The 25,372-nt window shown below is 39.3% G+C and overlaps 2 protein-coding genes across 3 annotated transcripts; both read left to right on the top strand.

The window, feature by feature from the left end:
- Nucleotides 1–1,188: 1,188 nt before the first annotated feature.
- Nucleotides 1,189–12,256, top strand: pygma (phosphorylase, glycogen, muscle A). The gene is made up of 20 exons (XM_069713228.1): nt 1,189–1,528; nt 3,873–3,974; nt 4,101–4,179; nt 4,324–4,427; nt 4,648–4,779; nt 4,873–4,984; nt 5,078–5,160; nt 6,279–6,422; nt 6,647–6,739; nt 7,041–7,187; nt 7,964–8,127; nt 8,299–8,413; nt 8,533–8,634; nt 9,680–9,827; nt 9,964–10,022; nt 10,101–10,242; nt 10,329–10,536; nt 11,162–11,296; nt 11,537–11,603; nt 11,730–12,256. Exons 1-20 carry the CDS (start codon nt 1,286–1,288, stop codon nt 11,874–11,876), a joined length of 2,526 nt encoding a protein of 841 aa, XP_069569329.1. The 5' UTR covers nt 1,189–1,285; the 3' UTR covers nt 11,877–12,256.
- Nucleotides 12,257–19,452: 7,196 nt separating this feature from the next.
- On the top strand, nt 19,453–24,818 carry slc22a6l (solute carrier family 22 member 6, like). 2 transcript variants are annotated; one of them, XM_069713230.1, is made up of 11 exons: nt 19,453–19,851; nt 19,953–20,443; nt 20,558–20,661; nt 21,376–21,530; nt 21,659–21,827; nt 21,924–22,047; nt 22,144–22,259; nt 22,357–22,571; nt 22,648–22,756; nt 23,915–24,118; nt 24,344–24,818. In XM_069713230.1, exons 2-11 carry the CDS (start codon nt 20,039–20,041, stop codon nt 24,429–24,431), a joined length of 1,689 nt encoding a protein of 562 aa, XP_069569331.1. In that variant the 5' UTR covers nt 19,453–19,851; nt 19,953–20,038; the 3' UTR covers nt 24,432–24,818. The 2 variants fall into 2 exon arrangements, with proteins under 2 accessions (XP_069569331.1, XP_069569332.1); XM_069713231.1 differs by lacking the exon at nt 19,953–20,443.
- Nucleotides 24,819–25,372: the final 554 nt, after the last annotated feature.

Below are 25,372 nucleotides of genomic sequence, written 5' to 3'. Positions count from 1 at the left end.
ATTAACAAGATATGCCTTTCAAATATCATGGCCTTTGGGACTGGGTCACAGTTGCTATTTATAGAAGGTCAAGACTTAATGATAGTTTGGCTTGCTAGAGTGATAACTGAAAATAGAGTGGGTTTTAGTTGCTTCAACGCAGCTGAGTTTGTGGCTGTTATTGCCCCAGGCTCTTGGACAGATGTGATCTACACAGGATTACTGGTTCATAACTACTACAGTACCACAGTGGTTGTGAACTGATACAGTAGCTCGAGAATGTTAAAAATTACAACGTAAGTGTTTGGGTTTCAGAGCAAGGCCAAAGTACAAGTGAGAGCTGATCCAGAGACAGCAGAGTGAGAAGCAAAAACAAAATACATCGAGTAACTGCCCTCTAATGCAACAACTTAGAAATATAATGTCAGCCTTCGATTATTAGCAGACTTTGGAAGGCTTTGCTTTTTAGGTGCACCAAAACACCTGTATTAGAAAAAAAAAATCATAAACAGTATCCTCTGCTAGCCAAGCAATCCTGACAAATATAAGGGAAAAACAACAAGTTAGCCACTGAAACTGTTTGATATTATCACCATATTTCTTCCACATTATGAGACAGTATTTTACAAAGAGCAGTGAAGTAATTACATCTTGAAAAATATAACTAAAAAAGATAATATTCTAAATTTATCACCTTTGAATGATCACCGGATCATTCAAATCTTTGTACCTTTTCATCTTTGTAAATGTCACATGGATCCTTTATTAAACAGTGAAATATCAGCATCTCAGAGAATATAAGTTATCTTCTCTTTTCAAAATTGGAAGAATTGGATTTATTTTTTTTACTGATTTTTTTCTGGTTAAATTTTGGTTTAGTAGCTAGAAAACATAAATTGTCTTTATTAAGAATATATATAGATACACACACACATATATATATATGTGTGTGTGTGTGTGTGTATATATATGTATATATGTACTGTACATATACATGTATACATGGATGTCATCATCCTCTAAGATGCTGTTTTCTGCTACCAGTCCTACATAGTGGGCCCTTCAGATATTCACGATGACATAATTGAAATGTTCTCTGTCCTCACCATATGCCCCTCCCTTCAACTAAAATATCCAATCTGCTCCACCCTCTGCTGAATATTTATAGCTACGTCTTTAAAAAGCTGAAGCTTATGCTGTAGTGTGGGTACCACTCTTGCTGTGTGCCTGGTGGTGCATACCTGCTGTCCTACTGTTTACATTCTTCCCCTAGTCAGAGCCCCGAGCTGCTACAACTCGTGCCACCATGTCCAAACCCTTGTCTGACCATGATAGAAAGAAACAAATTTCAGTGCGAGGCCTCGCTGGAGTTGAAAACGTCGCAGAGCTGAAGCAGAACTTCAACAGACATCTCCATTTTACACTGGTCAAGGACAGAAATGTGGCGACCAGAAGGGATTACTACTTTGCTCTTGCCAACACAGTACGGGAACATTTGATTGGCAGGTGGATCAGAACCCAGCAGCACTACTACGAGAAAGATCCCAAAGTAAGTTTCACTCATAACAGCATGTACAGAAATACGAACTGCCACGAACATCAATTAAAAACAACTGACAAAATACAAACTCATTTAAAGCTGCTTATTGTAATGGCTAAAACATTATCATCTTGTAATTTGTGAGAAAATTATAATGCTTTTATGGTTATCAAAGTAAAAGGTGCGTCACACCGTCACGATGTGTTACAGGTCTGAATCTTAAACTGTTTCAGGGAATAACTCTTCTGCACTTTTTGTACATTTTAAAGCAAACAGTGATGTAACGTGACTTAATGAATTTAATTTGAATACCTGTTCAAGGCTCAAAGTGGTAATATTATCCAATATTTCACAAAAAAAAACATAATGAATAAATATAGATTTGTACTGCAGGCTTTTTATTCTCTGCTCCTATTAGTCATCTCATGACCCCGTAAAATGTATCTTATGACCCTTTAGGGGGCTCAACATCTGGCCCAAACTGCTGCTATTGTATGTAGTGAAAAGAAACTCCACCATTATCTGCTATAACACTGAGGTGCTGTTGATGCATTAGTATCAACGCTCTAGTGTCAAATCATATATCAGTAACCGGGACCATTTTTCTATATGAGGAGCACCTTTCTTTGAATACTTGTCAACATATTGATAACATTTTGTAGTTTAGCTGAGATATTAAATGCAGGGCTATCAATATTTTCCCATCACTGTATTGTTGCTTTTAGGGAAGTGAATTTTTCTTCCAGCACTGAGTGCCCGGGCTTTATATTCTTTAACTGTACTTTCAGCAGCCTCTTGTCAGCATAATGCCAAGTCATGACATTTAAACTTTACTGAGGGTTCTTAGCACTCTGCTGGTATGCTGCTGAGCTTATACTGTGTTGAAACATTAAACCCTCCGAAGACCTTCGGCTCTCTTCCTGTGCCATAACATTATGTGCACATAACCCTAACTTGTGTCATGTGAGCACATGCCTCTGAGAGCATCAGAGTTACATAGAAGCTGTAGGCTATCTCAGCAACTCCTGTGTCGTTAACCAGCAGAAAGATCCTTGGAAGAACAATAGGAGGCTGGCATCACTGGAATAAAGCAGCAGAAGTGTGAACCACACGACATGATTGCTAAAAAATGTCATGCAAAACCACATGTAAATACCATAGGGGCTGAGAAGCAGAGTAAAACTCAATTCCATTTACTTAGTGGGGGAAAAAATGGCCCTCCAAAATCATTAATAACCCTACTACCCCGAATAAAGGGAATAATTTGTTTTTTTCTGAACAGCAGAAGAAAATTCCCCAGCCCGCCTTGGCTTCTTTTGCATGGTTAGAGTTCCATAACTTAAGTGGCAAAGCATTAATCTCAGTTGGGAGGCATTTACTTCTCACAATAAGCTTGTTTTTTTAATCAGATGTTGTTTAGCTGCAACCTCGATACGCAGAGACCATCTGACACTGTGTTCTGGGCCTTGAGACCAAAAGGTCAAAGACAAGTCGCTTAAAGGTCCACCAGAAAGCAGAAGGAGGGAGTACGTCAGAGCTCGGCCCACAGCTCTGTGCAAAGATCATGTATTGCAAAGTTAATGTTACAGCAACAAGATAGATTTTTCCTTATTGGTAATATATATTTTTGGGGAAAATAGGCCAATCAGCATAACGAGATGAAAAATGGACTGAAGTCAGATAAGATTTGGAACATTCAGTCATATATAATTCAGGAGATTCTGTTAGCTAGTCAGTGATACGACTCTGTCAGTTGTATTCATGATTATTTTACACATCTCTCGGAAGCACCCCTCCGATCACTCCAGACATTAACTCAACAATGAAAGGGTATCGGACTCGGGCTGACCTTTACAGCGACCTCTACAGAAGCTATTTTTATCCGGGCCAAAATGTTGGTGTTATGTAACACCCAAAGCAATCTGTCCCCGAGTCCCTTCTCTTCCCTCCTTTCCCCTGCCTCCTCCTCAGCCTGTGTTTGCCCTTCCATCTCAGGGGGGAAGAGGGAGAGGGGGGGGACACGGGGACACGGACACCCAACTAAATGGCAAAGGCTAAACACAGGCTCAGGTGGCACATTTCTATGCACTCCCAACCATGAAGCTAAATCATGAAACCTGAAGATTTCCTTGACATTCTGGAGGTGGGTGTTATTGTGACATTTGGCATATGATTTCACAGGTTTTTGGTTTCAATGTCAAATTTGTACCCATCAGGCTTCTGTGGGGACCTTTCTGTCACCTTGATCATATAGTGTCACTAAAATCTCTCTGCCTGAGTTCATAAAATGGGTTTGGGTATTTATTTGTGCAGTTTGACTCAGATTATTTATCCCCTTCTTCTCAAACTGTAGCGTGTGTACTACATCTCGCTTGAGTTCTACATGGGCCGCACCCTCCAGAACACCATGGTGAACCTCGCACTGGAGAACGCCTGTGACGAGGCCATGTACCAGGTGAGACAAAGAGGCTTAATCTGGGAAATTTCTCCTTTTAGCTATTGTATAAAAAAAAGAAAAAAAAGGAAAGGGGGCAGCAACCTAAAATCGTTAGTCCATACTGTGCTCTGTTGACCTCTGTAGTTGGGTCTGGACATGGAGGAGTTGGAGGACATGGAGGAAGACGCTGGGTTGGGTAATGGTGGCCTGGGTCGCCTTGCTGGTGAGCATCTTTTCATCCATTCCATTTTATAAATTCAAAGATTTTTTTTTTTACCCCTTTGACTGACAAAAATATTGTATTGTTTTTTTTATAAGAACTATAAAATGTATCAGCTTTTTTTCATGTGCTGTCTCTGGTTTTCAGCCTGTTTCCTGGACTCCATGGCCTCTCTGGGTTTGGCTGCCTACGGTTACGGTATTCGCTATGAATTCGGTATCTTCAATCAGAAAATCATCAATGGCTGGCAGGTTAGAAATGTTCAGCTTCCGGTTTTGTTTGACCTTGTATTCTTGTTGCAACGAGTGAGACGAGCTGCTTCTTCTTTCACCTTGAATCACCTGCTGCATAAGTTTCCTTTATCATTAGCGTGACCTGATGTTCCTTGTCATTTTCTGTCTGGCTCAACTCAGAAGCCTCTCTCCTAATGAGTGCTTTTCTCCCTCAATATAAATGCATGTCATTATCCAGGTTGAGGAGGCTGATGATTGGCTGCGCTATGGCAACCCCTGGGAGAAAGCACGTCCTGAGTACATGCGGCCGGTGCACTTTTATGGCAGGACTGAGCATCACCCCGATGGTGTCAAATTGGTTGACACTCAGGTGAAAATATGATTACAAGTAAATGAAAAATGTTCTCTGAGATGATACAATTATATATTTCAGTTTTTTCTCTCCATGTATTTGTATTGGCAGGTAGTGTTGGCCCTGCCATATGACACCCCTATTCCAGGCTACAGAAACAACTATGTCAACACCATGAGGCTGTGGTCTGCGAAGGCACCCTGCGATTTTAACCTCAAAGACTGTATGTGTCTGGCAGAGATCACATATTTTCAATCATGCAACGGCCGTTAAATGTGAAGTAACTTTGACTAATTCTGTGTTCTTTTCCTTATAGTCAACGTTGGCGGCTACATTCAGGCCGTTTTGGACAGAAACTTGGCTGAGAACATCTCCCGTGTGCTGTATCCCAATGACAATGTAAGAAAATATGAGTATATTATCTTTTAATCCACTAGAAGCGCACTCATAGGCCAACCATCCATATGTTAACTTGGATTAGAGGAAACAGATGAGTGTCGTAGATCAGGGAGCTGTGGACTGTATGGCTCTGTGTGACTATATAGGGTTAATCTTAACTCAGCCGAGAGACAGACTTCCATAATTTGGACCCCTACTAAAGTCCTTTGTGTTTAGCTGGAGTCGCTGCGTGCTCTTTCTGCTTCCTCTGAAGCTGTCCTTTAAATCTGACATAAGCTCTGACCAACATGTGCTGACTCCCTGAAGGCTGAAGGAGGAGGATTTAGGAGATAAACATCTAGAGCTGCAACTCATGTCAGGTCTGGTAATTTATGTCTGCGCATGTGGGAGCAGATGCTGTGGTGGACCTCGTAGTGAAATCAGTGTTACATTGCTGCCCTTTTATACTGTGTGTTTCTATCAACGAGATAAGGGTGCGAAAACAATAAGTTGATTATTTCTTAAGTTGTTTTGAATGAAAATTGTATTTATTGCTATTAAAAAGGTTCCGGTTTTTCTAATGAGACTCCTTTTCTCAGTTTCATATAACTGTAAACTAAATACCTTTTTAGCTCTCTGTTATATTCATAATATTCATAATTCATAACAGAAACACTGCCTTAAACACATCAGTGGTTACATCTACTTGTGGCTTAATAATAGTGAAATTAAATGTTAATGCCAGAAGAAAAAAATTTAATAATATAAGAATGTTCAAGGATGATCTGGTTCAAACGCTGATCCACTGAACAGTGGACAGCTTCCATAATCTAATTATTTAAAGGAGGATGTACATTTACATATGTAATTCTATTTCATTTGTATAAAAGTATATTATAGAGGAGTTTTCGCACAATATTTATACTACAGGTATCAGAAATTGAGACTTTGCAGCTGTGCTACTGTTCTTTCTTTTCACATAAGGCAGGAGTAATTATGTTGTTAAAATAGATGCCATCCATTATCCATTAATTAATGTCAGCCACTCACATGCATAAGGCTATGTTTAATGAATATTAAAAAGCCATTCATGTTTGCCTGCAGAACAAAAAAAGACAAATATGTGTCTTTACCCTCAGTTCTTTGAAGGAAAGGAGCTCCGTCTGAAGCAGGAATACTTTGTGGTGTCTGCCACCCTGCAAGACATCATCCGTCGTTTCAAGGTCTCTAAGTTTGGCTCCAGGGAGATCGCTCGCACAGACTTCAGCAAACTGCCTGACAAGGTGAAGTGAAAAACTCAACAAAACAGTTTCTGTCAGAAATGAAAAGATTTTCCCCTGATGTTCTCTCTGGGTCTTCATTTAATTGCCTCTGTCAGCGTGTTGAACAGGTTGTAGGTGGATTTTATTGTACCTTAGGAGAATAGTTGAAATGAACAGTGTCTACAAGGCACTTTATGACACATTCTAATTCTGTATTGACATTTAATAATCTTCTGCATATTCAGGTTGCCATCCAGCTGAATGACACTCACCCAGCCATGGCTATTCCTGAGCTGATGAGGGTTCTGGTTGATGAAGAGAAGCTTGGATGGGATAAGGTGAGGAAGAGCAATAAGGTTTAAACTGTAAATTTGAGCATTTAGCAATTTGATATGAGGACCTAATCGTTTAATCGTAAAAAATGTTTCTTTTCCTTTTTTTTTTTTTACTGCACGTTGATTTGTAGTGTTTTAGTGTTTAGGACTTTCTTTTCTTTCACCTTATTTTCTAATATTGTCTGACACTGAATATTTGCTGCTGCCTTGTTGATTTTTGTGTACTGCCAGGGACAATTAAGGAAATAAGTCCAGAGATTTACTGTCTTACTTCCTGAACCTATTTTCTCCTGCTGCTGTTCAGGCCTGGGACATCTGTGTGCGCACCTGTGCCTACACCAACCACACAGTCCTTCCTGAAGCTCTGGAGCGCTGGCCAGTCGACCTGTTTGCTCATCTGCTGCCCCGTCACCTGGAGATAGTCTATGAGATCAACCGCCGCCACCTGGAGGTTAGCGCTGCACATTACAACATATCACAATCTATGAAATGTGCTGAATACAATGGGTTTAGTGTTTACGATACATACGAGGAAGAATTCACTGCCAATATTATCTGTGGTTAAGTATTGGCATATAGTATGTTTAATATGTACTGTACTGCTACTGATACAAGTTAAGGATGATACATATTGATAAAGCTTGCTGCAGGAAATAAATCTGAAAAAGGATTAAGATTAAAGTGGGACCTTCACAGGCTAAAAATTAAATACAAAATGGTATTAAAATTCAAGACAGTTTGAAATGCTAAAAAAACAAAAAGCACATCATGCAAAATTCCAGCACTTGATGTATTTCTTTAATCGTGAACAGCTTTGCCATGGTGGAAAGAGACAAGCGGAAAAAAAACCTATTCAAATACAAGAAATTACTTTATTTAAGATTGGCATGAGGACCTAAATGCTGCAATGTAAAAGTCAAAGAACAAAATGGTGCTGATTGGCTTTTAATTGTAACATCTGTCAGAGCTGGACTCCCACGTTCCTACTGAAGAGAGAGGGAAATATTTCTGACAGAGCGGTGGGCAGGTTTTATGAACAGCAGCACAATAATGCACTGAATTTCTTCTACATGCACACTGATGGAAATTGTCCTGTTGCTGATTGTATATATTGCTTTAGAGTAGCTGTGTTAACTTAATCTGACATGTGTGACATTTGAAATCTGATTCAGCAAAATAAAGAAGTATAACCAGTAAATAAATCCCATGCTCCTTTAAATTTTGCAGAAAGTTGCTGCCAAGTACCCAGGAGATAATGATCGTCTGAGCCGTATGTCTCTCATTGAGGAAGGTGGACAGAAGAGGATCAACATGGCCCATTTGTGCATCGTGGGCTCCCATGCTGTCAACGGCGTGGCCCAGATACACTCTGACATCCTCAAAGCTACTGTGTATGTCTCTAAAATGAACCCTAATTTGCCTGCAATACTTTATAGTGGGAAATCCTCACACCAAAATACAGTATATATACAAGTATATAGTCTATGTTGTAGTATATGTTTTATTTAATCCCAAATCATATAATCTGTGTTGTGATACATGACATCTCCCTCTGCCTGCAGTTTCAAGGACTTCTATGAAATGGAGCCACACAAGTTCCAGAACAAGACCAACGGCATCACTCCGCGCCGCTGGCTGGTGATGTGCAACCCGGGGCTGGCTGAGGCCATCGCAGAGGTTAGCTGTGTTTCAAGCACACAAACAACACAAAGCTCCACTGTCTAGTTGTACTTCATAAGAGGACGATGATATTTTCGTTCTTCAATTTGTCTTGTTTGTTTTTTTTTGCTCGTCAGAGAATCGGCGAGGACTTCATCCGTGACCTTGACAAGCTCCAGGGTCTCCGCAAGTACATCAACGATGAGGCTTTCATTTGTGATGTTGCCAAAGTGAAACAGGTAAATCTGTATTATTTGATCTCAAATGAGAAGGTGGTGTATTAACACCGTTCCGCTTAGGAAGATAAGCACATACTCTTTAGTATATGATGGTGCTTTATCATCGCTGGACATGAAAATCCAGCCTCTGCTCAATAGCAGAAGGCCCTGGAGAGAAGTGGCACATATTCCACATAAAGTACTCCTTGCTTCTTACGGTTCATACACACAGATTGCTCCATGATATACCTAATGGAGAGACCCTTTTCGAATATCCAACCTGAAGAGCTGTTTGTTCCTCTGTGGTCGGTGTCAAAGCCTCCATAAACAACGTTTACAGCCTCTGCAGCAGAAGTCAACATGTTGTCAGGGTTACTTCTCAACTCTGGGAAAAATCTTTTCATGAATACACCCAACCTTGCATGGCCCTTCTCCCGGGGGCACCCAGAGCCTGGTGATGTGGGCACCATCTGGTTGTCAGCCTGCTGTTAAAGAGTGGACTTACTTCAAGGCCTGAGGCACTGAAGCTCCGCGACTTCAGACCCACGCAAAGTTCAGCACCCGGCGCGCTCCCTCTCGACGTCAGTTCCCCTGTTGCCACCTGGTCAGCTCACATCACTAACATCTCAGTTCATTTAGTTGTATGATAGAGACAATCATCTAAAGCGAACAGTCGTACAAAGGGGAGAGGAGTTCTGGGATGCAAACACTGACTGAAAGACATTTCGGGATCCACCTGGGCATCTCTTCTCTCTATGTCACAATCACGATGCTGTTTTATTATGCCTGGTTCTCTCGGTAATTGACGAGCAATGACAATAAATACATCTTTGGCCCACTCCCCTCCTCAAGCTTGACAGACAGTTATCAATGTGGAGAGATGTCCTGGAATAACATGAAAGTTTTGGCACCAGATTTCTTTTTTACATTTGGCAGACCTTTTTCTTGTATCTGACTGTATTACTGTGGCATTGACTTAGTAAAATCCAGAATGTGAGTACAGCACATACAAATATCCAGACATGTTAAATTGGAACTGAATGAAATTAATGTTTCGATCACGCAGGAAAACAAAATGAAGTTTTCTGTGCACTTGGAGGAGCACTACAAAGTGAAGATCAACCGCAATTCAATGTTTGACATCCAAGTGAAGAGGATCCATGAATACAAGAGACAGCTGCTCAACTGTCTGCACATCATCACCTATTACAACCGTAAGTACCCATTTAAAATGCCTCCAGACATTTTCTCAAGTTGAAATACAGTCAGGTCTTCACAGATTGGGTGTCAGAGCGTGGACAGGATTTAGCTTTACACCTCAATTTTTTAATCTTTTGACATCTATGCCAGGCATCAAGAAGGAGCCCAACAAGCAGTGGACTCCCAGAACTGTCATGATTGGAGGAAAGGTTGGTATTTTACTAGAATAAGTGGAGCTTAAATGCATTTAATGTCACATTTTGTGTCTAATTGCGCCTTTCTTGCAGGCTGCCCCTGGATACCACACGGCCAAGATGATCATCCGTCTGATCACGGCGATCGGTGAGGTGGTCAACAACGACCCTGTGGTCGGAGACCGTCTCAAAGTAATCTTTTTGGAGAACTACAGAGTCACACTGGCAGAGAAAGGTAATTATTAAATCATTGCTTTGCATAACACACAAACACAAAATGCATATTAGAGTCATCAACCCTCTACTTCTGTCATTTTCCAGTCGTCCCCGCAGCTGATCTGTCAGAGCAGATTTCCACAGCTGGCACTGAGGCCTCTGGCACAGGCAACATGAAGTTCATGTTGAACGGCTCTCTGACCATTGGCACCATGGACGGAGCCAACGTTGAGATGGCCGAGGAGGCCGGTGAAGATAACTTCTTCATCTTTGGCATGAGGGTGGATGACGTTGACGCACTTGACGTGAAAGGGTAAAGAAGGAAGTCTCTCCCATTGTCGTATTTTTGTCTGCCTCTAACATATTTTGTTCTGCAACCAATCAAATCTTTTCTCCACACATATTCAACTCAGTTGACATACAGCTGTAAGTGCTAAAATATTTTCCTTCTCGCTCAAAAATAATTTGACTATGACTTATTCCCACAGGGGGATATATGAGGGAGCAGAGCCAGGAACAAGGTTCATCCTTGTGTTTTTATTTGTGACACTACAGTATTTAATATCTTTGCGTATGAGATCACAATGTGTTACTAGTTATCTGATCCATTTGGGGAAATACCTCCAAGATAGGCCATCTGTCAAGACTTTTTAATATGAACGCAATGAGCTGCATGCGCTCAGACAGTCCAGCTCGGCAGTCTTGCACAAGTTTTGGTAACGATCTTCTTCTGGCTCTCAGCTAGTCGGTGCACCCAGACTCAATTGTTCTGTTCGCACAAGCTGAGGTTTTCCACACTGAAACGTGTTGCCTCGGGGAACCTGCTGATGTCTCTCCATAGACACTGTCTCCCTCATGAATGGCCCAGTTACTACAGCGACGAGCCTGTGCTTCCGGTTTTCTGAACGTGTTTGTTATTTGTTTTCCGTCCTGCTTAGATACCACGCTGAAGAGTACTACAACCGTCTGCCTGAGCTGAAACAGGCTATTGACCAGATTGCTGGAGGCTTCTTTAGCCCAAAGCAGCCTGACCTGTTTAAAGAAATTGTCAACATGCTGATGCATCATGACAGGTAGAGACACATCTCACATTAGCAGCCCGAGGCGCAGACATGCATACGCACATACAAATAAGGATGTGTATAAACTTGCATGCTGGTGCAAAAAAGTAGAGAAAACAAAACAAAAACATTTCCAAGTCTCTGTCATGCACACAAATATGCAGCACTCATACATACATGCATTTAAATTGTATTGTTTATGAGTTGTGTATGTCTTTTATCATTGAGTTATTAGTATCATTTTCTGCACAGGTTTAAGGTCTTTGCTGACTATGAAGACTACATTAAATGCCAGGAGAAGGTCAATGCTCTTTACAAGGTATGTGCAATCAAAACAAACCTCGCATGCATTCACAGTTATATTTAGTGTATCACTACTAATAGAAGGACAATAAGATTGAAATATTTATTGCTCTCTCACAAATAATTGTTATCCTCACATCAGAAACCCAAGGAATGGACCAAGATGGTGATCAACAACATTGCTGGATGTGGCAAGTTCTCTAGTGATCGCACCATTGCCCAGTATGCTCGTGAGATCTGGGGAATGGAGCCCACGCTTGAGAAACTCCCTGCCCCCGATGACATGTAATAAAGTGTCCCAGAGACAGCCAAACATCCCAACTTCCCCTCAAGTGCCTCTACAATCTACATGGTAGATACAGTATGTCTCGTGAAAGCCCCCACAAACCTGCGTCTATAGCCGTTACACCGCGTCACACACAAACGTTTGGAAAGTTTACATTTTTCACATGTGCATGTTCACAATATCAACAGGTTTCAGGCTGGTGTGAGAAAACTGTAGTTTTTACCATCAAGGATACAGACATTTTATCTGTCGTAAAAGTGGATAAACGAGCTCTGTGGTAGGCTTTGTAAATGTATTGGTGGTATTTTTTTTATTCAAAAATATAAACTCTTGTATTTCCACTCAGACCCATTCTGAATAAAAATTTGTGTTAAATACCATAACAGCTGTTTTCAGGTTTGATTTATTTAAGTATTGCAAAATATAATCATTTTATGGCCGTGCTTGCAATGATTTACTTAATACTCAAGATCACAAGTTAATTATTTAGTTACCGTACTGATAAACAAACATTGTCTTCTTGTGACACTGTAACTTGTGATATTTCATTATCACGAGAAAACACAAAGTCAATATCTCGTTTGCCGTGACCGATTCAAGCCCCTCCCGCTGTGCGTACTGACCCCCACATTGCCTGCAGACACCTGTTGACCCCAAACTTTTGAGAAAGAATTTATGGAGTACCTAATTTGGCAGGATGTCATGTGCACTCAAATGAAGATGGATCACACCCACACCAGCTGAAGAGATGAAAGATTTATTTCTAAGCAGCTGAAATATGCTAAAGATTAATGATGCAAGTTACGATACAGAAATATGGGACAACTGTGAGGTTGCAACTGGGATGGTCTTCCCCTTAAATGACAAGGACTGATCTGAATATTATTTCTAAACAGAAAGACACAATTCAGTTTCTTCCAATTCAATAGCAGCTGCTCCTTAATCTGATATTTTCTGCTTAAATCAGTCGCTACTGTTTTCAAGGTGCATCTTTACATGCTGGCATGGCCCTCCTGACATCTTATAAACATTACAATAGATAATAAGAGGAAACAACCTTTTCTTTTCGCATAGTAATGGGTTAATTGATACAATATAAATAATTGCAACCTTGGCGTTCTTGGCCTCTGTACACATAATGCATTTTGGAGCAAGGATAGTTGTGTTTTAAAACATTATATGCAATGGCAATTTGATTTATAATCCAAAAACCAAGTCAATGTAATATAATAGTTGATAGTTGAACATTTGATTTGGTCTTAATGACAGATTTTGGCAAATGTTTTGCAAAATAAACAATTCTCCTATTTTGACCAAAAAAATAAGACTAAAGAAAAACAGAAACCTTAAAACTTGAAGTACTTGTACATCAACTGTTTCATAGTTTTACTCAAAGTGTTTGCCCTACACGACACGTTTTAAAAAATAAATAAATAAATAAATAAAAAAAATCATTCTTCACTTTTTAATAACCTGCGATTTGTGGTGTATATGGGTCAGTTTTAACATGTACTATATATGACTGATTTTATTGCCTCCTGCTGAGACTGTGCTCATACAAGGCTCTGTCCAATCTACAGCCTTAGCTTTGATGGATGTGACAGATTTGATTGTGCTCTTTAAGCTGCTAAAAGAAAAAGGGAGTATAATTGTACTTAGAAGATAGTACGAGGGGAAGAAAAGGCTTGGCTAATAATGACATCAACGGTTGGGTGGAAAAACAGAGGGGACAAAAGTGTAATTAAATACTTGTTAAAAACTTTACATTTTCCGCTCGGCCTAAAAGTCAAATCTGTAATTTGAAGGAAACATTAACGTCAGTGCAAGTAGACTCATATTTTATGTGTTTAGTCTGATGTGTGGGTTGCAGTTGCATTTACTTCGAACCTGAAGAAAAATAAACCTGTCACCATATTCCTGACACTGCTTTCTGTTGAGTTGAGAGAAGAGTCACTATTGGTGTTGATCTTGCAGTAAGCAATTATTTGTAAAATATTAAACCTGTCAAGTTTATTTATGGAATGCTTAAAATACTGAATCACCCATTATGTGAATATGTTCAACATGGGCTTTTGCTGGATGAAAGTCCAGTAGGTTAGTGGGTGCAGCTTTAAAATAAAACACATATGGGGATGATGTGATCCACAGGTAAGTGGGGCATCACAAAAACAAAAACAAATAAGAGGGATAAGAGTGTTTGATGAAGCCAAGCCCACACTGCCCCATGAGTGACAACACAAGCATGAGACCCAGCTTAGCAGCAGACAGGACTTTGGCTCCGTGTCAGTGAGGGCAGCACTCTGCTGATCGGATGCAGCCAGAGGCAGTAAATCTTAATGCTGGCTGTTATTGCGGGTCACTCCTGATAACATTTGTTGTAGCAGACCCAGAAACTTTACACCAAAACAATGAATCACAACATCACAAAAAACAAAAACAGGGATGCATGAAATAAAAAAAAAAAAAAAAAAAAAAAGCCTGTTTAAAAATTACATAATTACTGTCTGGGAAACTGTCTGGCTTCTTCATGAGATTCCTTGCAGCATTTACCTGCAAATAGATACTGGGAGTGTGTTGCAGTCTATATTCCTCCTGTTATAACATGCTTCCAGAAAAATCAAAATCTATCACTTATGTAAATTGCATTTAATTACATACTAATGTTCTGTTGGCAGAAATGTTTAACAAGGTTGTAACATTTTTCAAAGCCAAACCCCCAAATTGTTGTGCAACCTGCATATTAGCCCCCCCACTGAAGCTTGTAGTTCCTGGTTATTTAAATTCATTTTAAAATTTGTAAAACAAGTGCCTGCTGGAGTGGAAACCAATGGAAATGTGTCAGTCAGAGTTTTGGATTAAAAAGTTTTTTGAGTCGCCTGTTGGAGGCGTTGCTGTTCCCAGATGTGGGAGAGGAAAGACTTAAACTGAGTGGAGCAGGTGAGACACAGTTTTCCCCATGCTGCAACCAAGTGAACACCTGTGACTCATGTTACTCTTTAACAGTCCCTCTGGTGACAATAAAACACAGCTGATTGTCATGGTGTTCTGGCATGCATGATATCCCCTGGTTAAAGCAAACAGGGTGCAGTTTATTAAGTGCCTGAAGGTCTGGATGGTTTTGTATATTAGAGATTTCAATCTTAGATTTTTTTTTTTTTAGTTTTTATAATTTTGAAAATAAATATATATTTTTATGTTGTCATCATGGGTTATTGAGTGTAGCTTGAAATTGCAATTTTGTCCTTTAAAATTAATTATACAGCACAGTAAAGTGCAAACAATTAATCCATTGTATTAATGTGGGTGAGAGTGAAAAAGTAAATAAAAGAATTAAAAGAATAAAAAATAGAATATAGAAATTTGAATTATATAGATGGTGGGATAATATAAATTCTAGTGTGTTTTTATGATGTTCAAATGTGTGAGAGCTATTCTCATATACTTCATATTAGATATTATATTAAGTGATCATTATCAACTGTGTGTGTCCAATGGGGATCCTGACAAATCAACTGATCATACAATTCAAATGAAGCCATCCAGCACAGCTGGGAATTATTTGTTCATCAAATAAATCTTGTATTGAATAAACCATTTTAAATATAAAAAAAAGCCATGAAAGTGATAAAGCACAATTAGTCAAGTACTGTACTTAAAACATTTTTTTGAGGTACTTGTTCTTTGTGTATTTCTATATGATGCTTCTTTATTCTCCACCATATTTCAGAGGGAAGTATTGTTTTTTGAAGCAAAAGTCAAAGATTTAGAGAAAAAGAACAACTTTGTTTTTTCTTCTTTCCTCTCCCATTAATCATCTGACGACCCCTCAAATGTATCTGCTGTCCCTGGATATCAAACTGGATATAAGGTAGTTCAAACTGGCTCCACCGGCAGCTACAAGAGTAACATGCTGTTGACACAAACAGGCTTTACTATTAATAATCTAGTGATGTCATATGAATAATAAATAAGTCAGAAAGCTACATTTTGCTGTTAATAATTATGTAATTTTACTTAAGTCACATTTTTCCTGCAGGACTTTTCCTTCTAATGAAGTATTTTTACATCGCTGTATTGAATGCTTCCTTAACTGCAGGAAATAAGACACTTGAGTTATGCTACATGGTTTTTTCACTATGAATTGTTGTATTCCTAAGAAAGAAAGAAAGAAAGAAAGAAAGAAAGAAAGAAAGAAAGAAAGAAAGAAAGAAAGAAAGAAAGAAAGAAAGAAAGAAAGAAAGGAAGAAAGAAAGCATAACTCTGGAATAAATATTGACAAAATGAGTGACAAATGGTCAAACTGTTATGAGTCATCTTGTGTTTGAATACCTATTAACAGAGCAGCAGGCATGGAGTGAGAGGATTCGTGTGGTATGTTACTTTTGTCAACATGATTGCAGTATTTGACTGACTGTTTTCTTCTGTAATAAATGCTTTTTTTTTTTCAGGGCTTGTCACAGCTATAGATAACCACAGAAATACAGCAAACCATTTTAATTGTTCTAAATGCCATACATACATGATTTGCATATCTGTAAATGGATTTCTCAAGAATAACTTCTGGTATTTGGTCCCTTCAGAGCTGTAATTTTGTGACAAAGACTGGTTTGCACAGGATATGTTTTTCACTTCGTGGCTGTAGAAAAACATATCCATTTTTATAAACAGACAACATGTCTTGGGCAGCAGAGTCAGGAGGGTTAAAGGTGACGGGCCCTTGTTTGGAGTTTAAAATGATATGGCTGCTTCCACTTTTCTGCTGCTTATTAGATACATTCGGATTCAACAGAATTAAGGAAGGAAAATGTGGGTGCAGGTGTGGTGATCAGTTGTTGGTCAACCCTTGTATCTGTTCGATGGAGATACATGCTTATTATTCGACTCTTGATGAATTGTAATCACTCTGGTGATCCCTTCATATTTTGTTGTGACATCAGGTCCAATTTGTTATTTGTCCCATGCTATTGTTTTTAACCAAATTCAAAACTAGAGAAACATTTCCATCAGCCTTAGTGGTGCACATCATGCAAATCAGAAAATGTTAGCATACTAACCTGACATTAGAATTGAACTCAAAGTACCAAAAGCTTCAGAGCAGCTAGCAAGGCTGCATGACTTCTGTTGTTTGCCATACTTTGAAATAGAAGAATGTATGAATGAATTCACGCCGCCACCATCCAGTCACGTTGCAGTTTACATCCATATCTGCCCAGTCTCATATAGTAAGTTGTATTTGTAGTGATGACTTTGAAGGAATAATATACGTATATGTTGACATATTTGGCCAAAAAACTGATTGGCAGCAGACAATGCTTCAAACATAGGGCGAGATGTTGCTGCAAAAAGAGCGATCAATGCTTCACACACATCTTTAACCTGACAGCACAGAAGTACTTTATAATCAACCCAGTTTCAAGGTGGACTGACAAGATTAGTGTAACACATTCAACAATTCATCTGACCACATGTGAAATAGGTTAGTTTCCCTTTTTGATATCACATTTTAGTTGACATTTGACCTTTTCAATTCAGTTCAATTTTATTTTATTTTTATAGCGCCACATCACAACACGGGTTATTTCATGGCACTTAACACATTAAAGTCCTTATAACAGAACATTACAACATTATACAGAGAAACCCAACAATTCAACAATTCCCACATAATCCAGGAGGGAAAAAACCCTCTTTACGGGAGAAAAACTCCCTCTTAACAGGAAGAAACCTCTAACAACCATTTTGAATCGAAAATGCCATCACTTAATTTTGTCCTATTGGATATTTTTGTGAAATGTTGTTATATTTATTGTATGAGTTCCTGAGTTATGACCACAAATGTGTTTTGTGAGGTCACATCATAATCTATCAGTTCACCCTTGAGTGCAAGTGACAATTTGTGCCAAATTTAAAGAAATGATCTCAAGGCATTCCTGAGATTTGGTGTTCAAAAGAACGAGACAGATGTGAAGTCACACTGACCTTTGACCCTTGACCTTTGAGCTTTGACCAGTAGAATCTATTCACTTCATTCCTGAGTCGGAGTGAATGTTCGTACCAAATTTTAAGAACGCTCAAAGCATTCCTGAGATATTGTTTTCAAAAGAATGGGACACGTGTGAAGGCTCACTTACCTTGATCTTTCACCTTTGACCCTAAAATCTATGCATTTCATTCTTGGGAACAAGTAAATGATTATGCCAAATTGTGCCCAGACATTTTAACACACATGCAAACTATATCCCATCCGTTGATCATTCCAGTGTTTAAATACAGTCCCCTCCCTACCTTTAGATCATCTGTGTTACCTGCCCATGTTCTGGGTTGTCTTACAGTGTCAGACCCTCCTTCCTTTTCACTGTGTAGCAGAATATCAATAAATACTCCGCAGCAGCACACTTTGCAACAGGATCTTGACCCCTGGATCCCATGACACCATTTATCTTTTCTATTCTCATGTTTGTGATTTGTCATTCAAACCCAGAATGTACAAAACTATAAAATCATCCCCGCTGTTCGAAAATTGTTTTTGTAAAACATTAAGGCTGAATTTAAAACTGAGCTGATTTTACTCTCTGTAACCTGTTTAGCTGACGTACCCTTTCAATCTGTTTGAGCTCTCACCCTCCACTTTACTGTTTCTGAATTCCACAAGCACCCCAGGGAGTCAGCATCAGACGTTGTTATTTTATATTTCTGCAGTTTTTCATGCTTTCTGTCTAAAAGCTGAACTTTTACGGCTCAACTTATAAAATACCCTGAAGAAGGAGGAATCTAAAAGGACACATTTTTCCTAGAACAGTCTCGCAGCTGAAAAAACTGAAAGTTTATTGTTTTGCTTTGGTGCACCTGCAACTTCATTCAGCTTGACATCTCATGCTGATCCTTACACAAGTGCACACATTCCTCATAACTAATCACCAGGACACGAACCAGGCAAAAACGACTCAGATTTTATCTCCATGTATTCAAAAGCACAACACACATATGAAAGTTTATATAGAAATGACTGGTTCTTACCAATAACTCTCAGTCAGCATTACATGACTGTCACACCACCCGCTTCTGACATCCTGACATTACTGATTTAGTTCTCATGTATAGTCACTTATTGATGGCAAATTCTGTTTTCAAACAAGGGGCGACATGGAGGAAGACAAGGTCACGGTGTAAAGTGCATTTCAATCGTTGAATATTTGTCTGCATCTTTTGCAATTTATGTCAAATGCTCACTGATTGATTTTCTTATTATCTGAACACCTTTTTTTCTTCTCTTTAATCCAACAATTCTATGCTTTATCTGTGAACTAATCAAAAGAAAAACAATTGCAGAAAACATTACAGAAAATGCTAAAGGACATTTTTTTTTCATTAAATCAAAATTATCGCGTTTACCTCACATGACACACACACACACACACACACACACACACACACACACACACACACACACACACACACACACACACACACACACACACACACACACACACACACACACACAGACTGTCATTCCTATTAAGTAACCAGCAAAGGGCAATGAGTGTGTCTCAGTGCAAAGAGGGGAACAAGCCGAGCATAGTTATGTGCCCACTCCTGATGCTGCAGCTCACTTGCACTGAAATATTTCAACGAGACATTGTTCCTGTACAGCAAGGACTCCGCATTATACCTCAGCATTCACGGAACAAGCTGCTAATACCTCAAGAGGTTACACTGCACTTTAAATAATCCAAAGTACAGAAAATCTGTTGGAATTTAAGAGCCGATTATTCATTTTAACTTGCAGCAGCAACAAGACGACTTTTACTTCTTTTTGATTTTCTAGATCTTTTTTTGGAGGATTCTCACTGGAACTCTTTGTCAGGATTTTATTTGACCGGATGGTATCATGTTGTTTTAAAGAAAGTGCTACACTTTCAGAACCAACATATTCACTATATTATGTATTTTATGTGATGAAAGAAAACTAATTCAACAGGTAAGTCTATTAAATGTCTTATTGTTTAACACTTCTAAGACAAACATACACAATATGTCACATGTGCTGGAACAACACACTCTTTTTTTTTTTTTTTGCAGATTCAAGTATTTTAAAGGAATCTGGGATTAACAACAAAGTTCCATTAACATTAATTCACCCTGTGGTGCTTTAGTTGTACAAAAGTATGGCTTTTGGTGACCTCCTGGAGCAGGTGGGCAGCACAGGGCGCTTCCAGATCCTGCATGTGACACTCCTCTGCATACCCGTCCTGATGATGGCCAGTCACAACCTGCTGCAGAACTTTGTGGCTGCGGTGCCTCCACACTTCTGCAGCGCTCACTCAAACCTTTCTCAGTCCCAACTGAGCCCAGAGGAAACGCTGCTGATCACAGTGCCACTAGACCAAACGGGGAGACCACATAAGTGCCAGCGTTACAGTGCTCCACAGTGGCACCTCCTGGCGAAGAATGGAAGCTCCAGTTCAGGGGAGTGGGGAGAGATTGAGGAAGGTTTGGATGTTGACCTGCAGGAATGCACCGATGGATGGTCCTATAACATGACTGAGAGGAGCTCCACAATCATATCTGACGTACGACTGCATTTTTTTTGTGACATCTTCGCAGATGTCACAAAGGAAGATGACACGTGAAGATGTTTACAGGTTGTCTTGTCATGTATGTTGACTTGTGTTTATTTTTCTTAGTGGGATTTGGTGTGCGACCTGCGCTCCTTAAAGCAAATGGGACAAACCACCTACATGGGAGGAGTGCTTGTGGGAGCTCTCATCTTCGGAGGCCTTTCCGACAGGTAACATTTAACTGTGTACAGTTATAGCCAACATTTCTGCTGCATTTGTTCATTCATCTTTTAAAATATCTATCTATCTATCTATCTATCTATCTATCTATCTATCTATCTATCTATCTATCTATCTATCTATCTATCTATCTATCTATCTATCTATCTATCTATCTATCTATCTATCTATCTATCTATCTATCTATCTATCTATCTATCTATCTATCTATCTATCTATCTATCTATCTATCTATCTATCTATCTATCTATCTATCTATCTATCTATCTATCTATCTATCTATCTATCTATCTATCTATCTATCTATCTATCTATCTATCTATCTATCTATCTATCTATCTATCTATCTATCTATCTATCTATCTATCTATCTATCTATCTATCTATCTATCTATCTATCTATCTATCTATCTATCTATCTATCTATCTATCTATCTATCTATCTATCTATCTATCTATCTATCTATCTATCTATCTATCTATCTATCTATCTATCTATCTATCTATCTATCTATCTATCTATCTATCTGTCTGTCTGTCTGTCTGTCTGTCTGTCTGTCTGTCTGCCTGCCTGCCTGCCTGCCTGCCTGCCTGCCTGTCTGTCTACCCGCCCGCCCGCCCGCCCGCCTGTCTGCCTGTCCATCTACTAAACACCTAAAAAAAAAAAAAAAAAATGTTCAACTGTCTTTCCTCTTCACTCCTAGATATGGCCGCCGCATCCTTCTACTCATTTCGAACCTGCTGATGGCCGTGTCAGGAACATGTGCTGCCTTCTCGTCCTCCTTCTCCCTCTTCTGCCTGTTCCGCTTCGGTTGTGGCATGGCTCTGTCTGGCCTGGGGCTCAACACCTTCTCACTCAGTAAGATAAATTTATCTGGATCAAGAACAAATCATTGTAATTTGTGAAAGGGCTGAAGGCATGCTGATAACAACAGGGTGCCAATCAAACTAAAAATATCTCTCCTTCTGCGATTCTCTCATGTCTAGTCGTAGAGTGGATCCCCACTCGCGTGCGAACTGTGGTGGGGACAATAACAGGCTACTGTTACACGGTGGGACAGCTGATCCTGGCAGTCATAGCCTACTTCCTCCGAGACTGGAGATGGCTGACTCTGGCTGTGTCCTTACCCTTCTATGTCTTCTTCCTCATCTCATGGTGAGAACTATGTTGAACTAAAGACATGCAACTTGAAGATTCTGTGATCAAATATATAGTTATTGCACTAACAAACTAAACAAATATTTCTTCCAGGTGGTTTCATGAATCTTCAAGATGGTTAGCTTTAAATAATAAGTCCGAACAAGCCATCAAGACACTTAAAAGTGTGGCTAAATTTAATGGGCGGCATGAAGAAGGAGAAAAAATTGACATTAAAGTAAGAGACTGTTGTGTGTTTGTGTTGTTCGCGCCGTCTATGCGTGTTCTGTCGAAACAAATTGTGAATTGAAGAACACCTTTCTCTTGTGTACAGATGCTTCAGGAGTCCATGAAGAAAGAGATGTCCTGCTCTCAGGGCTCCTACTCTGTCCTGGATCTCTTCCGCACACCCAAAATGAGGATCATGACAATCTGCCTCAGTGCTGTCTGGTGCATGTCCTGCTCTTGTTATAGAAAAACTCAGAAGCATGTTTTAATCACCTTTTTAAAAACTACAATGACTCTTTGCATGTTTTTTCATACTTAGGTTAGCGACCAGCTTCGCCTATTATGGTCTTGCTATGGATCTGCAAAAGTTTGGGGTGGACATCTACCTGATACAAGTGATCTTCGGAGCAGTCGACATCCCTGCCAAAGTCGTCATAACTGTGTCTATGAGTTTTATAGGACGCCGGCAATCGCAGTGCGGCGCTCTCATCATTGCTGGAGTCACTATTTTGATCAACCTTCTGGTACCTTATGGTATGTTTACAACATTATCTCCCCCACTGCTGCAGAAACAAGTAAGTGATCTGATGGATGTTCCACTTCTGTGCAGATAAACAGACCATACGCACCTGTCTGGCTGTGATGGGTAAAGGTTGCCTCGCTGCATCCTTCAACTGCTGTTACCTTTATTCTGGAGAGCTGTACCCAACCATTATCCGGTGAGTCTAATCCGGCAGCAAACATGTGACTCTCAGTTTGGTTTGCTGGGACAATTTATTCATGTTCTAGTGTCACGTTCTACTTTTTACTGAGGAAATAACCCATCTGTATTGACTTAAGTTCGCCTGAACATCACAAACTGGGAATCCTCCAGAAGTCTGCAACCAGATGACTCAGATACAAACAATAACATCTACAAAAGTAGTAGCCCACTGCAAACTACAGAAGAAACAGTCTGTGTGGTGTGCATTTTGTTACCATGCAGTTTATTATACAGACACTTTGTTTGACACTTGTTCTGCCTAATCTGCCCTCCAACCTTAATTCTGCCACACAGAGTTCACTTCAACTCACATGACATGAAGGCTTAACAGTGACAGATCATGTCAACACTTCATTGCATCAGCTTATTTTGTAACAAGTAGATGCATTTCTGCCAATATTCCCTAAAACCTACGCAATATGGACTCAGCATGATGTTGGTAACATCTGTGAGGTTTTGCTCACTGCCTTGGTCGCCGCTATCAGCTGCAGGAAATTAGCTTCAGCTGCTGTAACATCACCACAGTCTGACACAAACTGTTTTGTTCCGGGATATCCACTTTGTGATTGGCGTTACTGTCACTGTTGTTGTTGTTTGCACACTTGCAGTGTGTTTTCACAACTCTGCCAACATGTCTCCCAGCAGAGGAGATGCTGACTGTGTGGGTTCTTTTTTCATCATACCCCTTCCTGGAAACGCCTCATATTTCCCAGAAATCCTTTGATATTGGTTCTTCTTTTTTCCGAGTTGCGACACCAACAAACAAATAAACCACATGTAAAAATATGTACCAGGAAATAAGAAAAAGTTAGTCAAAGGGCAACATACAACCTTCTGAACCTATCTATGTGCTTGAAACCATTAAAAATACAGCTGCTTGTATTACTGAAAAATAAGACCTTAAATGAATAGTTTTTAGTGCATATTTTAGATTAATTTATCTTCAAGGTTTTAATGTTACAGCTGTGATGTCTACTGTGCACTTCCAGCAATGTTTTATAATTGTCCTTTAATATAACAGTTCACACATACACTGAAGTTTAATCAGCAGCACCACAATCGGTGATTTAATGTGTATTCATGGCTGTTTATTGTTTTCTTTTTTCTGTCTCAGTCAGAATGGCATGGGATGGGTGTCCATGATGGCTCGTGTAGGGGCGATGGTGGCCCCCATGGTGCTCCTCACGGGGGAATACTTTCCTTGGCTACCAGGCTTGATCTATGGAGGAGCTCCAATCCTCAGCGGGGTGGCTGCGATATTTCTACCAGAAACACTTGGCTTAGCCCTTCCTGACACAATACAAGATGTGGAGGAGCGGTAAGGTCAAGCTGCAGGACACGACACGTGTTATTTTATTTCTATCACAACATTAGTAACAGCACACATGAGAATTCCAGTTGTGAGATATACTGTATACAGCAAGAAAACAAAACGGCAACCTGACCATCATTGTGTTTTACTAAAGGAAAAAGCACATACAGTTTAGGAGAAAGGGAGAACAAAATTATTTATCCTTATTTGCATTTCCCATTTTGAACACAGGGGATCTGGGAAGAGCTCCAAAAAGTCACCAAAGGAAACGATAATCTTGCAAGACACCCAGGCGAATCTCCTGAAGCAGACTGCCTGAGGGCATGTACTCCTGATGTTTCTGCTGACACGTCAATGAAATTAGAGTCGGTACTGCTTTTTCTCCAGCCTGTTTATTTGATTTCCATAAAGAGTTTATTTTGTCTTATGGCTGGTGGACAAATGGAGTTGCAGTGTTATTTTTGGACAGGTCAATACAATAAAATGAATGCTGCAGATAATCAGACCTGTGTTTATTTCAGATACACTAGTTCTAAGGACTTAAGTCTTACTTTGCACCAATTATGTTTTATATTATACATTTCTGTGTAGAATAATTTCTTTATTTTACTCTTTTTTATAACTTCTTGTGAGTTTATATACACCTCTATATTTGTAAATGATATATATATATATATATATTGATTAAAATCAATACCCATTCCTATTTATGTTGTGTGAATCTTCTTCTTTTTTTATGGTCTTCTGAACCCAAATACCAACACAGTATGATTTTTTTCAAGTCTCATTTAACTGAGCTTAGTCAGTGTCAGCTAAATGATCTGAAACAAGTCGGAACAAGAAATCAAGGATTTAAGTTTAAACACAAGAAAAAAAACACAGTGCCACCCAACAGAATGCAGAAAAAACTACAGCAACAGCTGTAGATGGTAACTGAGGTTCGTTGCCTGGACCTGATCCTCTGCTTCTCGTTGAAATAATATTTTACAACAACAACAACAACAACAAATAATAATAATAATAATACAAAAATATATAATGGCCAGTATTAGAAACTGATGCCCTTTGTTCAATTACAATATAATTGAAAGCACTACATTGTTCTTAAAATAGTCTGGTAGTCTATTTATTTACACAAACTCTATAGAGGTAGAACCATCTGTATTATTTACAAATTTACACTGAAAATAAATAGTTCCAGAATATATACAAATACATACCTCGTTATCAACCCACAAGAATTTCCCTCAATAAAGTGTT

The sequence above is a fragment of the Brachyistius frenatus genome, unplaced genomic scaffold, assembly GCF_029030835.1.
Source record: "Brachyistius frenatus isolate BFR_SWC_R1_liver_20210118 unplaced genomic scaffold, ASM2903083v1 Contig_117, whole genome shotgun sequence".
In the NCBI taxonomy this organism is placed as follows: domain Eukaryota; kingdom Metazoa; phylum Chordata; class Actinopteri; family Embiotocidae; genus Brachyistius; species Brachyistius frenatus.
This window is presented reverse-complemented; position numbering and strand designations above follow the sequence as displayed.

Excerpts from the sequence above, each read along its gene's own strand:
- pygma (XM_069713228.1), top strand. The coding sequence starts at position 1,286 with ATGTCCAAACCCTTGTCTGACCATGATAGAAAGAAACAAATTTCAGTG. Across the intron at positions 6,740-7,040 it reads AGAAGCTTGGATGGGATAAG|GCCTGGGACATCTGTGTGCG; the intron begins GTGAGGAAGAGC and ends GCTGCTGTTCAG. Across the intron at positions 10,023-10,100 it reads CTGTCATGATTGGAGGAAAG|GCTGCCCCTGGATACCACAC; the intron begins GTTGGTATTTTA and ends CCTTTCTTGCAG.
- slc22a6l (XM_069713230.1), top strand. The coding sequence starts at position 20,039 with ATGGCTTTTGGTGACCTCCTGGAGCAGGTGGGCAGCACAGGGCGCTTC. Across the intron at positions 20,662-21,375 it reads TTCGGAGGCCTTTCCGACAG|ATATGGCCGCCGCATCCTTC; the intron begins GTAACATTTAAC and ends CTTCACTCCTAG. Across the intron at positions 22,757-23,914 it reads CTGTACCCAACCATTATCCG|TCAGAATGGCATGGGATGGG; the intron begins GTGAGTCTAATC and ends TTTCTGTCTCAG.